The sequence below is a fragment of the Carassius carassius genome, chromosome 21 (assembly GCF_963082965.1).
Source record: "Carassius carassius chromosome 21, fCarCar2.1, whole genome shotgun sequence".
Lineage (NCBI taxonomy): Eukaryota > Metazoa > Chordata > Actinopteri > Cypriniformes > Cyprinidae > Carassius > Carassius carassius.
The window spans coordinates 23949629-23966552 of NC_081775.1; the positions used below are offsets into that span (position 1 = coordinate 23949629).

Below are 16924 nucleotides of genomic sequence, written 5' to 3' on the forward strand. Positions count from 1 at the left end.
CGATATTGTATATTTGCACATATAATGTACTGAAACCACTATATATGACTTTACTAGGTGCATTAAAAGGAACATGAACAAGCCATTTAGCGCACTCCTCTCACATTATTAGACTGTTTAAATCACTGTCTATGGTTTAAATAAGTACGTTAAACGTGCTGTTGATATCACTGAACGTAAAAGGCACCACGTCGCCACCTGGTGTCATTAAAGTGCATTAATATAAACTGAGGAGTTTCCCAGAAACCATTGCGGTGAAACAGTATAAAAATCAAAGCGACGCGTTTGTTCGGTCTCATTCTCCTGCGGCGCAAGAAGTATAGAGCAGGTAATCTAATGATTTTTTTTTTTACAGTAATCTTCTGTAATGTGGGGTGTTATTTTATATTTTCGATGGTTGTGGTGCAACTGAAGTAAAGTTTATTCTAATTTTGTTTTAAATTAGTTTTTGTAAGAAAGGAGTTTATACGAATTACGGGCCACGTTTTACAGGCCTCGAATGAGCTTTAAAATAATTAAACTGTCTTTTCAGCTATGCTTCAAATAAGTTTAAGATTTTAATAAAATTACAAAAAAAAAACGAATTTAACGCTTAATTCAACTTTCTTCCGCGTGGATTGGAAGCAAGGCATTACCTCGTGTTAGCATGCGTGATGATACATGATGTTGGTAGGGACATCTGAGAATACTTGATGAGTACCAACATCTCTGACATGTTAAACTGCTCTGCGTGCAATCTTGCTGGAGTTTACGAGCAAAGCCTAAGTTTTCTTTATTTTTCCCACCGCCAGGTCCATTATCCCGAGGACTAATAAACGCGGAGTCAGTTGGTATGTACACCAAGTCTTATTAAACCTATTCTTGATGGTTGATTTGCTTATGATGACTAAAAATGTATAAGAGTAGTGGACAGGAGTGGTTTCTGAGAATTTTTTTTTTGCACTGAAGCATTGTGAGTTTTAATTGAGGTTAAGTTAACATGTCCCCGTTCTAATTTTTATTTTTTTCTTGCAGGAGTCGAGTAAATCTGGAGCAGCAAGGTATTTTCTTTCACCCAGGAAGAAGTTCTACATGTTGAATACTTTGCTTATGATGAATATTTACAAAAAGAAATAAGAGTAGTGGACAGGAGTGATTTCTGAGAACCCTTTTTCTGAGGCATTGTCAGGGTTTATTTTAAGACACCGTTGTGGGCTTTTTTTTTTTTTTTTTTCTAATTTTTTTTTTTTTTTTAATGCTTACAGGAGTGTTGTGAATTTGGAAAGCGGTGTCAAAGGTATATTGTTTTATGTATGGTTTGCTTTTAATATGTGTGTATGATGACCCTATTTGCTACTCTTGAGTTTACTCTGATGAAATGGCAACCACCAAGATACCTTGTCTGATGCACCACATTTGAATAAAGACGTGTTGCATGTGTGACCTTTTGTTAAAATTTGCCCGTTTTTGATTCTAGGAACAATGTGCAGCACAGTTGAATTGAAAGGTAAGCATTTTAAAGCACATCTAACGTGCCTCAAGCTGCGGTCAATTACTGTTCATGATGATTGTTTTATAAAACAATGGGAATCTCTCTGAATTGGACTGAAAGACATCGTTGTACTGAAACAGTGTTCATTTTAAGACCTTGTCCTCTTTGTCTTGGTTCTGTACTAACAGGTTTTTTTTTTATTACAGGTGGTTTAAGACATTGGCCAGAGAGATGAAGATGCCATCAGCTGAGCATGGTATTAATTTAGCATTTTTAATACTTGTCTCTCTGTGATGCAAATGATGACCGCATAGTTCAGCAGAAAATCCATGAAGAACACTAAGCATAGTCTTTCGCTCCTAGCTGATGCATCACCAGTTTTTGGTTTCTATATTTTAGTAGTTGCTTTTGTCTCACTCTTGCTTCTCTCTCTGCAGTTTGAATTGCAGTTTGACTTCTGCATGGGCGCAAGCATGTTTGGTAAGTTTGACACTTTGAAGTTGCTATCGAAGATAAAATGCAAATGATGACTGCATAGTTCAACAGAAATCCATGAAGAACACAAAGCATAGTCTTTCGCTCCTAGCTGATGCATCACTGGTGTTCCACTTCTGTATTTGGTAGTGTTTTGTCTTAGTCGTGTCTCTTTGCAGCAGGAGTTCTACAGGGGAGCTAGTATGTCTAGCTATGGCAGATTCAGCAGCTGATCTTCAGGGTAAGTCTAGTTAAAGTGACTTGTTACGATTACCAAAAGTGGTTTCAAACTGATGAGTACGAATCAGGTCTCTGATCTTTTTGAGGACAATGTAAAAACATTCTGATTTAAGGCCACGTATGTGTGCATTAACATGCTTTTAAAAGTAGAATTGTGAGTTTAATGGGGTTTTTGTCTCCTAGGCCTGATGACCAGCATGGTGTGCTGATGACCGTCACGGTAAGCCTTTTACTCTTGTAATTGCAAATCCGTAGCTCTGACCATTTGTGTGTGGGGATTTTTATTTATTTATTTTTTTTAGGGAATTCAAGATCGTCCCGGATGGCTTGTGACTTGGCAGTCGAAGGTATGATTATGAACTGTTTTCTTCAGTGTTTCTTGCAACCTGTGATGACACGATTCTGCCAAATGAATCTGCTGATTATATCCTTATACCGTTCCTTACATCTGAGGTTGACTTTGACTATACTTTAACATTGATATTTGCACTTGTGCTCTTCTAAAATATCTCCTTGTTTCTTGCAGAACAGTTGTTGGCACCAGATTTTTCAGAACAGGGTTTCAAATCTACACCCCAACCACCCCCCCCCCCCTTTTTTTTTTTTAAGCTAGTTCAAGTGTTGCCTACCTGTTGCAATTATTTAAAGTGTCATTACTTCAATAAAGTGGTAAAGCAAATGTCTGTCAAGTTTAAAGTGTATGATTGTATGTGTGGGTTTGATTTTACCTTGATCATTTAAACCGAACATTCAGGTATTTGGTAGCATGCAGTTTGACTTGATTTACTTTGAGTGCTGACTTGCTAAACCCAAGCTATGGAAGCCAGATTCTTTACACATTCTTTGCTGCTCAATGGAGCAAAATCGTGATTGCGCCTGTAAAGTGTGGGGTTCTATTTAAACCAGACAGGAAGTCGACCGGAAGTTGAAGTCGGCCGCGTGCTGCCATCTTGTAGCAGAATTTAGCTTGCGTTAGCATCCCATTGACTCCCATTCATTTTGGCGTCGCTTTGACCGCGAACAACTTTTACATCTGAGGCGTTTAAAGACTCCATTTGTCCATTTCTAAAGATACACGACAATGTACAAAGGGCTCCATTACTTTCTATGTTACATTATGCCCCCATATAAACAGTTTTTGTACAAATAGGCTAACGATTGCGTCATAACCACTCGACAATCTGTCGCACAGAGAAATTACCATACAGAAGCTCGCAGGCAATCGGGGAGACGTCAAGAGAGAAGCCCATAGATACAAGCCCTGGCGTTACTTTTTTTTTTAAATACTATACAAAATTAATCCGAATACTTACTCCTGCTCACTCACGCCAAAGAACTCCCCGCTCAAGCTTGCCGTCTCTGCCAGATTAACGATGGCAGTTTTCACGCACAGCTACTAGATTTACATCTGTCAGACAGGTAGCTGACGTCATCAAGCTTAGTTTGAGTCTGCGCGTCAGAAACGGAAGTGCTAAAAGTGGGCTTCACTTGTCTAAATTGAGTTCCAATGGGGTCGCTGTGTCCATTTATTTTACGGTCTATGATTTAAACCTTGCTTGCCTCAAGGCTGTCACTGTCCTGCAGGTAACCAAAAGCAATTGTCAAATGGATTTCATAAACCGTATTTGGAATAGCAACTTAACATTTTAATAAAACTTAGCATTTACAATGATTTTGATTTGTCGCTAACGATATCTGATATTCAAATTAGACCCAACCAACTCCATGGCAACAAACCTCACGTTCTCAAACTACTGCAAATGGTCCAATGTGCTCAGCGCTGAGAAAATTAGCTGTTGCCACGTAACGGTCTGCTACTTCATGAAGTTAAACCTGACTAATGACCCTGTTTTTAGTATTGGAGTAGTTTATATCCACAGTTTTGATGGAAATCGCAGGATCTTTTCTTCCAAGCCCCGCCCGTTTTATTCTATTCCAGTGAAGACTGTGACGACGTGTTTCAGCTCTGAGCGTTGAGCGCAGATGCGGCCTGGAGTCAGAGGCTCGGATCTGTGTGTATGAATGGACGCTACAATTACATCTAATAGCTCAATGTTACGGTCTTTGCGAAAGCTATATTTCCGTCGGCACCGATGTTTTCACTCGTAATCTTGCTCTCATTCCTGGCTATTTCGGCTGATGCGGATTTATTTCAATTCGACAGCATTTCAAATGTTTCTTCCTATTATTTCCATTACATCTATTGCAATATTTGGGAAGGGGATTGTCAACCACATCAGGATGATGCAACCCAAGAAGGTAAAGATATACTATAGCTATAATATATAATAAAGGTATATTTTAATATATGCTATGGTCAAATGTTTATAATATAAATATACAAAGCATGTATATAATTTACATAAAATTTAAGATGGCTTGAATAACCAACGTGTCATGCGTTGTTTTTTCTGCGTTTAGTAATGTTTTAACAATACTGAACACTAATGTATTATGTAAATATAATGTATGAATATATTACATATGGGTAGTAATAAAATGCATTTTAAGTTGATTTGGATAAACTTTTCCCAGTATCTCTTTAAAGAGTGGCAGTATTTGTAATGGTTGTAATTGAACTCACTGCAGGCTTATATAACACACTCTGTTCTCAGTGCCTACAGGGGACATTTGGTCAGGGCTTTCCCAGTACTATACTGGCATGCTGACTGCATGGTACTGCAGCCTGGGTCAGTGCTGTGATTCAGGAGACTGTAGGATTATGAATAACATCACAGGTGAAGCTATCAACATCATGCGTTATTGTATACAAATATTCAGGTTTTAACAATTGTTGAAATGATAGAAATATCAGAAATTCAAACAAACAGTTTGGGAAGTTCTGAACATGTATTGAAAGGAATTTCTGCATCAATGCATATTTCAGGATTGGAAAAAGATCTACAGGTGAAGCTTCATGGGCAACACCTGGTCCAGTCTGTGGTTCTGAAAGCCATTCAGGGATTCATCAAAAACCCTGAGTCCAACAAACCACTGACTCTGTCCTTTCACGGCTGGTCTGGGACAGGAAAGAACTTTGTGGCCCGGATAGTAGCAGACAATCTCTACCAGGATGGTATAAAGAGTGAATGTGTGCGTTTGTTCATTGCCCCATTCCACTTCCCTCACGCGAGATTGGTGGACGTGTACAAGGTAAGCAAAGGAGCAAAGGTTTGACAGCAACACAGCTGCCCGGGTCATTCGATCCGATTCAGAAGTCGTTTGTTGATTTAGTTCACCGTTTACAAACAAATGAATAGTATTTGGTTGCATTATAATGTCACACATTAGTATAAATATTTGCTACTTGTACTATAATTCATCTGCTTGGATATATTTAACTTGAAAAAATGAAATGCAACGCATTTCACATAGGCAGGGGTCCAATACAATCACTTTTTTTGGGCTTCTGGGGAACATTTATTGGATTACTGCCATTAGGCCTCAAAGCTGTTGTACAATTGTATGATTTTGCAATTCAACCTTGATACACTTGGATAGTTTAGTTAGAAAAACAGATTTTTTTTTTGATTGCAGTCCAAATTCTGAAATATTCACGTAAATGTTAGTGAATCTTGGACCTTACTTGTGTTTGTATTTGTGTGGGTGTGTTTGCGACCAGGGCCAGCTAAGAGAAGCCATTCGAGACATGGTTCTGCGATGTTCACAGACTCTCTTTATCTTTGATGAGGCAGAAAAGCTTCATCCGGGACTCATTGATGCCATAAAGCCCTACATGGACCACTATGATAATGTGGATGGGGTCAGCTATAGAAGAGCCATATTTCTGTTTCTAAGGTTGGTGTGTTCTTTACAGATGCAAAATCTGAAAAATGTCATTTGTTGCTGTGATCCAATTAAAAATCTAATGTCCGTTTCCTTAATGTCATGCTTTAGTAATATCGGTGGTGGTGCTATCAGTGAGGTGGCACTTGATTTCTGGCACTCGGGACAGAATAGAGAAGATATCGGCATGGAAGACTTGGAACATCTTCTGCATGCTGAAGCCATGGAAGCAGAAGGTAACTAGAGTCAAACACAGTGTAACAGAACTAATAAATCGAATTGCTAAACATATGACAAATCTCATAGATGATGCATATTTTAATTCATAAATACAAGTCTGTGATTTTTAATGAAAAACTGTTATGATTCCTATTGCTAAATTACTTTTAACCTTTGCAGGAGGTTTTGTGCAGAGTGAGCTGATGTCAGGCCATCTGATTGACTTCTTTGTACCATTCTTGCCGCTGGAGTACCGGCATGTGAAACTGTGTGCACGTGATGCATATGCAGCTCGTGGCCTTCAGCCGGATGAGAGGACTCTGGATGAAGTGGCCAAAGCCATGCTGTACGTACCTAAGGAGGAGAAACTCTTCTCTGCACCGGGCTGCAAATCCATTCCTCAAAGGATCAATTTATTTTTGCCATAACGAAGAGCAACATAAGATCACTGACATTAAAGAAACACAGAGTATACTTGAATGAAGCAGAAATGACTGCTGCTATCTGAAATGCAAATTATACAACACTGACAATGCAGAAAAAAAAACTTTATATGTAAAGTTTCAACTCTATATAGGACAAGGAGAGAGGGAGTTTGCTTATGGTAAATTATATTTTTAAGAATTCTTTATCTGAATCTTATCTACTTCTCCAAAGCAATGTTACAGTTTACATGCATTGATATGAACTTAAGCTGAACCTAACCTCTTTAAAAAAAATAAAGACTGCATTTACAGTAATGCACTTACAGTGGAAGCCTCTTTGTCAAGCAAACCATGTTTAAGTTTTTTACATTCACAGTTACATGGAAATTGCTTTTTGCAAACTTTTTGTACTTCCATACTATGTATTTCTGAGTAAAACAGGATGTTCAATAGAAAAAATTTGTGATTGGATGTGCTAGGCTTTCCATGGAAGTATATTATTGTCAAATGCGTTTTTAAAAGACCATTTTAAGTGTTTTTCTTTGGTAATCGACGGTATGCCACTAAGTTTTCTTTAACCTGGAATATTTCTTTTAGTTGCTGTTTTAGACCTTTTTATATTTTTGGCATATTTCAGTCACCGTTATTTGCATTAAAGATCATATTTCAAGACTTATGGAATAATTTAAAAAATCTCATTTATGTATTGTATATCTTTTTGGTGTCATGTATATTTAAATGTTTCAACCTTTTCAAAACTAGTGGGTTTTTTTTGTTCCTTGATATTTCCGTTTTGAACATTCTGATATGAAAAAGTTAAAGTGAGTCAGTTTTTGGTGAAGATATCATAGTGAAATGATCATTTATATGTAGGCAGAAAAACTCTTGACTTAATATCTCTATAAGATTTTGCAAACCACTACACCACATGCTTGGTTTAATAAAATGCAGTAGAAAGAAAAACCTATTACATTAACACGATGTTGTTTTTGTATAACTTTACAACTAAAATATCGGTGAAAAGCAGATTATGTTCATAAGAGCACGAGCTTACATGCTAACTCGTGAACGAATATTCTTTCGAATCTGGTCGGTTCATTTTAAAGAACGTGCTGAAACTGTTTCACAAGATGATCTGAACGAATTATTCCTGAATAGAAACAAACAATTCGTTCGCTAATCGAGTGGAAGCAGTTTTCGACTGAAAAATTTACTCGATGAGCCAAACACAGCTTCAAATTTCAAGAAATATAACAACTAAAACTGTTAGAAATACATTCAATACTTGACTGCACGACCATTTAATTAACATATATATGAAAGAGACTTGGTTGTAAGCATTTTATTAAAACGAGAGAAAAAAACAGTAACGCCATAACAGGTTTTATAATCTGCAAAACAGTAATATATACAACAGACTGCCTGATGTCAGGAACCACGTAAGAACGTAATGGAACCACATAGTCATATATACGTCCATAGACGTCGATCAGTGAATGGAACCACTGAAACAGTTTTCCGATACGGTTCATTGAACCGATTCGCGGAAATGAGTCTTCTCATCACTAGTGTTTGCCAAACGCGTGGTCAGCTGGCATTGGGTAGAAAGGATCTTCCAAAGCATTCCGCTAATGATCTGATTGGCTGACCGGTGTGACGCTGTCGTCTCCAGCTGCCGTCCAATCAGAGCCAGCCATCTGTTCCCAGTCTAGAGGCGAGACCGAGCAAAAGAGAAGAGCTCACGGTGATTTCTGCAGGCATGTGAAGATCCTAACAGAGCTTATTATATTCATATCCAAGCCTCGTATTTCTTATTAAATAGTTTACTTTATATTTTTACTGTTATATCTCTTTAAAAAGAGTATACATTTTTACTGCAAAGATGACAGCGTTATCGCTACTGTTTGTGGCAGTGTCCATCCCTTTAGTAACTGCAGAATCATCTGTTTATTTCCGAGAGCAATTTGAAGACGGAGGTAAGTTTGAAGCATTTGTGTTTTTATGCTTTTTGAATACTATCTGTGCTTTCTGTTGCTATCGAGCATGTGATGGAGTCACTATATGCCATTTTAATGGCAAACAACATGGTTATGTGAATTTAATAATAATAGTAATAATAATAATTTTAAATCTTAGTCTTGGTTTAGATAGTGTTATCTTATAACAAATAGTCGAGGCAGAACGGATGAATAATTATCAGTGGAGCAAACGTCCTTGATTTGATTTAATCTGATCTTTCTCATAATTATGCATATATGCATGCTAATAATAAAGCTTTTCATTTAATATTCATGTCACACATGCACATTTCAGACACCTGGAGGAGCCGATGGGTGGAATCCAAGCATAAATCAGACTATGGGAAGTTTGTCCTATCTGCAGGCAAATTTTATGGCGATGCCGATAAAGATAAGGGTGAGTGTTGTGTTTTTTTATTATTATTATTACTGGCACCAGATAATTGACACCAGTTTGTTTGAATTTGTGGCTTCCTCCGATTTGCATTATTGTATGATCTGAATAATACTCTAGGGGAGGGGCTACTGTCTGTGACGTAATTCCCTCTGCTCTACCGAGCTGTAGGCATGTAACACCATCTGATATATTTATTTCAAAACATTGCAAAACCACGTGTACTGTAGGACCCAGTTACCCTGGCACAGACCAAATTTAGTCCCATTTTTGTCTATGTGCTGCGCTGAGGTTGAGGAATTTAGTATGCTTTAAAGACTAATTGTGAAATCAAAATTATAAATGCATGTTATTAAAATATATATTTGAGGCTGTATGCATTTCATTTATTTCAAGTTGTTGTTTTTTTTCACATTAAAAAAAAGGACCAAAAATGATTTGATATTTAAAAAATTGTTTTTGTTTAAACATAAAATAGTTCTTGTTAAACCTAAAACTATAAATTATTACATATAGAAAGTTTTTTTTATGAGAGCAGTAACATTAAAGAGACTATTTATGATGGAAAAGTGTGTCATGATTGAATGTGTTTATATGATAGAACGTGTTCTGTCTACATTGTTCTTAACATTAATATTTATTTTTGTTGCATGTTATTTGGAGGACCGTGTTGGGCAGAATTTGTAATAACAAAATATTTAAATAATGTAGATAATGGATTAAAATTATTTTGTTTTAATTAAAATTATTCTTTTTTTAAATAAATAATAAATGTATAATTATATATATTTATATATATATTTATATAATTTATATATATTTATTATTATTAATCGACGAAATAATCTGCAGATTAATCCAATTCAATTAATCCAATCCAATTATTTTAAAATAATCGTTAGCTGCAGCCCTATTTTTGGAACTGTTTTTGGATTTTCTGTCTAATTAATAAAAGAGACAGTCAAAAGATTAATCAATTATTAAAACAATCAATCATCAGATAAAGCCCTACTTGTAAGATAATTTCTATGGGGATTTTAATAACTGAACAGTTATTAAAAGTTACTCGTATCTCACTGTGAACTTGCAGGTCTTCAGAGCAGTCAGGATGCTCATTTCTACGCACTGTCATCCCGCTTTGCTGATTTCAGCAACAAGGATCAGCCCCTCGTGATCCAGTTCAGTGTAAAGCACGAGCAGAGCATTGACTGTGGTGGAGGCTACATCAAACTTTTCCCATCAGACCTCAAACAGGAAGAAATGCATGGAGACTCCACATATAATATCATGTTTGGTGATTATCTTAATAACAACTTTATTGATGAACATTTTAAACATTGAGTGCTTTCGGACACACAAGATGATTTAACTTGTTTTGCCTCGTCCAGGTCCTGACATCTGTGGTCCTGGAACCAAGAAAGTACATGTAATTTTCAACTACAAAGGCAAAAATCATTTGATCAACAAAGACATTAGATGCAAGGTAATCCTATTGTTCATGTATTTCGTTTTCTGTCCCATACTGCTCCATGGCATCAGTCCCCCAAGTTCATATACCATGTGTTTTATCATCCAGGATGATGAATACACCCATCTGTACACATTAATTGTCAATCCTGACAACAATTATGAAGTCAAGATTGATAACAAGAAGGTAGAGTCTGGTTCTTTGGAAGAAGACTGGGACTTCCTGCCTCCCAAAAAGATCAAAGATCCCGAAGCGAAAAGGCCTGAGGACTGGGACGAGAGGGAGAAGATCGATGACCCTGATGACAAGAAACCAGAGGTAAGGACAGTGTCCTTGCTGTTTGTCCACAAACCAAACAGATTCTTCCTCTTGTTTGTCACAGAACAGATTCACTTTAAGCCTCTATTTAGGGCAAATATGCACAGATCACCAAATAAATTAGTGCATGCCTTGGATTTCCTGTATCTTAACAACAGCCGTTCCAATATGAAGTATAAAATGATATATTCCTTGCTAATATCATCTTTGTCTGTATGTTTCTGTAGGACTGGGACAAACCCGAGAACATCCCTGATCCTGATGCCAAGAAGCCTGATGACTGGGATGATGAGATGGATGGGGAGTGGGAGCCGCCCATGGTCACCAATCCAGAATACAAGGTACTATTGTTTCTTCAGTCGTGGTTTCTGTAACCACTAAGTAGAGACAGATATTTTTCCATATTGTGATGTGCACCTGAGTAAAACGGATTATAGAAAATAATAAAATGTATGGCAGGGTCTTCCGTCCATGAGCTTGAGCTTGAGGTTGATTTAAAAGAAAGCGTGGGTTTATGATTGGGGAAGCCATATAGGCTTACATGGATAAATTATTCACAATAAAATCAATAACATGCATTTAGTAAATTGATATGGTGAATTTCCATTTCACGCCTGCCTTAGTAGTGAAAAAAGATGCAGATTATGCCTAAAAACATTATTTTTGTCACAATGAATACTGGGTTTGTTTGCAGTTTTATTTCCAAAAATGTAATTTTGAATCTTTTCAAGGGTGAGTGGAAACCCCGCCAGATTGACAATCCTGCTTTCAAGGGGAAATGGGTGCACCCTGAGATTGATAACCCAGAGTACACCGCTGACAACGAAATCTATAAATACGATAGCATCGGAGTGATTGGACTGGACTTGTGGCAGGTAGCAATCTGCTTTGTGTCTCAAACACAATTAAAGTTTTCAGATATTTAATACTGTTTATTGATGCATTCTAAACCACCTTTCCTTATATTTTATGTTTTAGGTGAAATCTGGCACAATTTTTGACAACTTTCTGATTACTAATGACCCTAAGCTGGCAGAAGAGGTTGGCAATGAGACTTGGGGTGCTACAAAGGTATGATTCTGCAATTATTGTGTGTCCATCATAAATCATTTTTCACTTAATTGTAGTTTGGAATAGAAATTTCTCACTTGCATGTGCGGTTTATGTTTCTCTCAGGATGCTGAGAAGATGATGAAGGAAGGTCAAGAGGAGGAAGAGAGAAAGAAGCGTGAGGAAGAGGAAAAGACAAGAAAGGAGGAGGCAAAGGATGAAGAGGAAGAAGAAAAGGAAGAGGAAGAAGAGGAGGAGGAGGAGGAGGAGGAAGAAGAGGAGGAGGAAGAAGAAGAGGAGGAAACAGACTCTAAACTCAAAGATGAGTTGTAGATTTCAACAGGAACTTGTGAAGTAATGCCCCATGACTAATGGGGTACAAGGCAGAGAACTGGACTAATGCTGGACATTCCTTGTTGTTGTCTGTCGGATGATTCTGGCAGGATTTATTTTTTGTCTCATTCCACTACTACAAACCTATTTATAGATTTAGCTTTTTTTTCATAATTTTCATTTGCATGATGTCAAGCAAAGTCCCAAGCATTTTCAATCGGGCAGGGTTGAAGGCAGCCAACATAAAAAAAATTACACATCCCCATCTGTAGTGAAAGATACGATCCATAAAAATTCAACGCTCTTCTTTACAAAATATCCTGTTTGCTAAGCAATTCTGTGACATGAACTTGAATCATAACAGCCATCAACTGGTAGCTACGATACACTAGAATATTTACTTTTGCTGCCATTTTGTTCTCATTTCACTTCTGTTACGAAATATGTCGAGTTGTTTAGATAGACCTCATCACATCTGCAGCATTTTGACTTGACACAGTTTTGTTTGTGTGTGTGTGTTGGGTTTGAGAGAGTCCTCACTTTATTGCATGTTTCATCTTAACCCAAACCTCAAATTCATAACCTTTTACTCGCTCTTAATATCAATCTATCAGTGACCAAGTTAAAATCTTGGTCGTGTACTTTGCTAAACACTCTGTGGATCTCACAAGCTGATTCAAATTCAGCTAATTCTGATTCGCCTGGTTTCTCAAGAGTAATAATGAATAATTTCCATGTCTGACTGACTGAATATTTGGGGAAGGTGAATTAATATCAACAATAATTTTTCTGAGTAGCTGCAAAACTCTTGAGTGTGTGTTTGCTTTGGTGCTTTTCATTAACTCCATTACTGATTTATTGAATTTGGCAACAATGGTAATCAGCACCGTGCTGAACCTCTGGAGTGAGGAAAAATGGAAAGCTTGTGAGATTCCTAGGGTGTTAACGAGGAAAGCTCCATAGCGACTCTAGTAACACTTCTGCTCTCCAACAGAGATTTCACAGCCATTGTGAATATTGCACTGCTGTACTGCTTCAGATACTTCTCCCAGCAAAATAGATTGTGACCTTTTTTTTAAAAGATATATTTTGTACTTTTTGTGTTTGAAGGATGTTCCTTGACATTAAAGCTCTAGTATGAAAGTTGTTGTCCAATAATAAAACTACAAAAAGCTTAATATACTCAAGTGTCTCTTGACTGTAGTTTTTGAACACATAAACTAAATAAATTATTGTAAATTAATTACTTAAAAAAAAAAAAAGAATAAATAAATTTATGAATATAAGAAACGCATTCACTTAATTTCACAGCAAATGTGCACTTTTTGACTTTGTAGAATATTGCTTTTAGGTGACGAGTAAAATATGTCCGAATTAAAATTACATGGTGTGTGAGCTTTTTTATTATTATTTTTTATTTATTTACATTTTTTGTAGTAAATAAGCTGTTTTGTCAAGTGTAGGGGGACTGGGAGTGACACTTAAAATTATGACAAGTTATCAATTTATTAATGTAAACAAACATGAAAATAGACCACTTTGTAAACAAACAACTACTTTTTAAATGTTTTAAAATGTTAAATAATATTGTTTCAATGAAAAATAAAGGGACACATTTAAACAAACTGTTTAATTTTTTTCCTTTTTTTTAATACAGCAGCTTTAGAATTTCAACAAAATGTGAAAATTAACTGCACTCTAATTTTACACACACACACACACACACACACACAAAAAAAATTCCCATTTTTTTCTCCCCAAAAAGGAAAAATTATATTTTTCTGGGTTTAAGTACTACAAACTGAACAATTCACGGAGTCCTCATCCACTGATAATTCCCGCTCCATGTTTTGTATATCCTTCTCCGAGAACGAGAACTCCAGCAGTGCCATCGCATGTTACCCACCGCCTACAGATCTACTGAAAATCCAGCGCCGGGTTTTCTTCATCATCAATCCACAGAGCAATCCATTACCAGGTTTTGTAGCATCCCTATATTGCCCATTGCCTATCGCAACGCAGGATGAACTAGTGGGAACAGAAACACTATGGCTGCCAGTCTCTCCCTGACTCAGGTAACCTCCCTTTCTACACAAATACAGCGCTTTCCAAACCACTTTCCAGCTCGTTCCATACGTCTATCAGATCCGTCAAATTTGATTTGTGTCGTTTAGCGTGGAAAATGATCACACCCTGCTTTCTGATCGCAGCTGTTTAAAGTTGTTTTCAGCCATTTGCTTGGGCAGAGAAAAAGTTTCAGTATGATCTTTTAGGGACTTGCGTAAGGGCGTAGCTTAGTGTGTCAGTGTTGAACTAAGCTGTTCAAAGTTTATTTTTTCAGTTTTTGCATGTCATAGTTACTCTTCTTTTTAATACCAGCTTGTATTTTTACATGTCTCGGCTATGAACGTGCGAAAGTGCTCGTGAAATGTGTCTTTGCTTATGTAAAAACTTCAATTTTTGTCACAATAACTCGCTCAGGTTATAATATTAAAAACGTATTTCACTTATATCCGACATTTGTGTGGTCTATTGCATTAAACCATGCTCGGTGTTTTTAGAGAGGCATTGAAAAGCAGCAGGAAGTTTTGCTTCACTGCTAGCTTGCTTTTTCTCTTCTCATATATTAATAAATAGGAACTAGTCGTTGTTTTATGCAAATATGGCATGTACTTTCCTGTTGGAGTCATTTTGTGTATTTTTCACTTTTGTGGACTTCGTTATTCTATCCATAGAAACTTTTTGCTTCTTATCTGGAGTCTGTAAACTAATTAGCCAGCTAGCTAAAGCATTTGACACTCGCTAGCTGGCTAAACAGATCATTAACCTTCAAAGAAAAGAAAAAGGTTATAGTGGCGTAAAAAAGGGTTTAATAACATCGTAAAGAGTCAGAAATCTCAAACCAGATAAGTATGAATTATTGAATTATTATTTCCAGCTTGGTCTTTGTGTATAATGAAATATTAATGAAATAGCTTCAGTGACACTCATACAGCTGTTCTTCTGTAAGAAAGCTCTCTGGCAGCATATGCATTACATGCATAGAGTCACTTATAGCGGTTTTAATAGTCTAGACTCTAGAGGAATCCATGCATTGATTAGATCGATGGTCTAAAATGTTCCTAATTTTAGTTAGCATGTTTTGCTTTAATAATAACACTTCTCTTATGGCAAGGATCGTTTTAGTGTTAACCACATTGCTGCAGATGGTGTGCTCAGTTTTAGAAGCAAGGCACACATGCATGAAATATGCATTGCAGCATAACCTCATCAGGAAGACTTTAGATGGAGCAAGAGACATGTCTGATATGTCTTCGGTCTCTTCTGCTTTCTGTGATTCCAAGATCATAGGTTTTTTTTTTTAGGCATATTGCAAGGAGGCAAAAGACAACCATTAAATGATTCAGTGAGTCACCATGATCATATTCAAAATGTTGGTTTTTAGAATGTTAGATTTTTTTAATTCATATTTTATATTTTTACATTTTTAAAAAACTATATTATAAAAAAAATCAATTATTAATTGTGTTTCATATTTTCATATTTGCAGCTTTAATTACACCACATTATTTCTGAAATTGTTTAAATGCATCTTTTTTGTAATATTATTTAGCTTCTGTGTTGACTTTGTTTGTTTTGTTTGTTGTATGTTTAATCATGGTTTACTGAGCCTATATTTAGTAGAAGCATGGTAATTGTAAGTAGAACATGCCAGAATAAGTTTCAGGAAATGAGTTGGAATCAGAAAAGCCTGAAAGGCCAAAGTGATTGGAGTTTTTTTTTATTTATTTTTTATTTTTTTAAGAAGCACAACAAAAACTCCTACTCCTTTCTCAGTGGGACAAGGAAATGTTTGGTGGCACTTCACTGAATATTGTGTGCCAGCATCACATTAGCATGCACCAGTAACCACCTGATGGGAGACAGACAGAGCTGTTGAACTACAATCAAAAAACTGTTGGGATCTGGCAGAGCTTAGTCTAACATGGCTAGAAAAGCAATTTGGTGCTTATGCATCATAGTGATGCAGATGTCTGATATGCAAGATCATATGAGCTCCTAATAGCTTTTGATTGGCAGAGGGGTTTACGTTTACTAAAAACACCATTTAACAATCATGATTTGGTCTTCGTAATGTGTCTGAATTCACTTGATCTGTCCATGTGTTATAAATTCACCTTTTGGCCGTGACTAAACCTGATGCTTATGGTTTGGCTTGCAGTCAGCTGCGCAAATGTGCGTTACTCTGTCTGACTTTTGTGAATCACAACTCAACAAAAGCTCAGTGTTTTTATTGTGCAGAGAATGGCAGGCGACTTAAGAAAGCCTCCGTTTATGCGTGAATGGGTGTATAATCAACCTCTTTGAATAAAGAAAGGTGTGTGAGTGCTTGAAGTCAGTCTGAGATCATTTAAATATGTTCACCAGGTTGCCAGGTGGCTTTAACAATTCCTTTTCAGAGCTCTGAATGCATCAATGCTGCAAAGGAAGTCAACAGTGACTTATGTTTTAGAGAGATTGAAAAATGTCTACGGAATCATTTAAATCAAGTTTTGTGTTATTTGGTTGCAGCTTTCGAGTGGGAATCCTGTCTATGAGAAATACTATCGACAGGTAAGCATTTAATCAGCTTTTTCTGTGTTTTTATTTCGCTTTGGCACTATAGAGCACTTGGCTGAAGAAGAGAAATATAAACCTTGCCGCAATGTCAGTTTGAGCTAAAAGCAC

At 36.6% G+C, this 16924-nt stretch overlaps 4 protein-coding genes, 1 long non-coding RNA gene and 7 other non-coding genes across 17 annotated transcripts in view; 11 read left to right on the forward strand and 1 right to left on the reverse strand.

Moving 5' to 3' along the window:
- The window catches only part of LOC132097943 (elongation of very long chain fatty acids protein 7-like), a 343464-nt gene that overhangs the window by 69687 nt on the left and 256853 nt on the right, over positions 1-16924 (reverse strand). The window lies entirely within an intron of this gene.
- LOC132097221 (uncharacterized) lies at positions 359-2707 on the forward strand. 3 transcript variants are annotated; one of them, XR_009422691.1, is made up of 6 exons: positions 359-1040; positions 1245-1276; positions 1457-1486; positions 1678-1727; positions 1921-1951; positions 2125-2308. It is a non-coding gene; the product is annotated as an uncharacterized LOC132097221 (long non-coding RNA). The 3 variants fall into 3 exon arrangements; XR_009422692.1 differs by lacking the exons at positions 359-1040; positions 1245-1276 and adding an exon at positions 2369-2707 and having other exon boundaries at positions 1284-1486; positions 2125-2186; XR_009422690.1 differs by lacking the exons at positions 359-1040; positions 1245-1276 and having other exon boundaries at positions 1284-1486.
- LOC132098289 (small nucleolar RNA SNORD74) lies at positions 642-720 on the forward strand. The gene has a single exon (XR_009422856.1). It is a non-coding gene; the product is annotated as a small nucleolar RNA SNORD74 (small nucleolar RNA).
- LOC132098293 (small nucleolar RNA SNORD75) lies at positions 875-950 on the forward strand. The gene has a single exon (XR_009422860.1). It is a non-coding gene; the product is annotated as a small nucleolar RNA SNORD75 (small nucleolar RNA).
- LOC132098292 (small nucleolar RNA SNORD75) lies at positions 1085-1161 on the forward strand. Its single transcript, XR_009422859.1, has one exon. It is a non-coding gene; the product is annotated as a small nucleolar RNA SNORD75 (small nucleolar RNA).
- On the forward strand, positions 1533-1613 carry LOC132098287 (small nucleolar RNA SNORD79). Its single transcript, XR_009422854.1, has one exon. It is a non-coding gene; the product is annotated as a small nucleolar RNA SNORD79 (small nucleolar RNA).
- On the forward strand, positions 1762-1846 carry LOC132098291 (small nucleolar RNA snR60/Z15/Z230/Z193/J17). Its single transcript, XR_009422858.1, has one exon. It is a non-coding gene; the product is annotated as a small nucleolar RNA snR60/Z15/Z230/Z193/J17 (small nucleolar RNA).
- On the forward strand, positions 1986-2069 carry LOC132098290 (small nucleolar RNA snR60/Z15/Z230/Z193/J17). The gene has a single exon (XR_009422857.1). It is a non-coding gene; the product is annotated as a small nucleolar RNA snR60/Z15/Z230/Z193/J17 (small nucleolar RNA).
- LOC132098288 (small nucleolar RNA SNORD47) lies at positions 2569-2641 on the forward strand. The gene has a single exon (XR_009422855.1). It is a non-coding gene; the product is annotated as a small nucleolar RNA SNORD47 (small nucleolar RNA).
- Positions 4144-6723, forward strand: LOC132097933 (torsin-1A-like). Of its 2 annotated transcripts, XM_059503944.1 has the most exons (6): positions 4144-4444; positions 4801-4923; positions 5073-5338; positions 5808-5983; positions 6083-6207; positions 6371-6723. In XM_059503944.1, exons 1-6 carry the CDS (start codon positions 4279-4281, stop codon positions 6616-6618), a joined length of 1104 nt encoding a protein of 367 aa, XP_059359927.1. In that variant the 5' UTR covers positions 4144-4278; the 3' UTR covers positions 6619-6723. The 2 variants fall into 2 exon arrangements, with proteins under 2 accessions (XP_059359927.1, XP_059359926.1); XM_059503943.1 differs by having other exon boundaries at positions 5808-6207.
- LOC132097934 (calreticulin-like) lies at positions 8309-12597 on the forward strand. Its single transcript, XM_059503945.1, has 9 exons — positions 8309-8591; positions 8929-9030; positions 10118-10321; positions 10416-10510; positions 10604-10813; positions 11041-11154; positions 11545-11688; positions 11792-11884; positions 11990-12597. Exons 1-9 carry the CDS (start codon positions 8498-8500, stop codon positions 12194-12196), a joined length of 1263 nt encoding a protein of 420 aa, XP_059359928.1. The 5' UTR covers positions 8309-8497; the 3' UTR covers positions 12197-12597.
- LOC132097935 (epidermal growth factor receptor substrate 15-like) overlaps positions 14170-16924 on the forward strand; it is a 28258-nt gene continuing 25503 nt past the window's right edge. For all 3 annotated transcript variants that reach the window (XM_059503946.1, XM_059503947.1, XM_059503948.1), the window contains exons 1-2: positions 14170-14271; positions 16769-16810. In XM_059503946.1, coding sequence (XP_059359929.1) covers positions 14245-14271; positions 16769-16810 — 69 coding nt within the window. In that variant the 5' untranslated portion in view covers positions 14170-14244. The remainder of the gene's footprint in view (positions 14272-16768; positions 16811-16924) is intronic.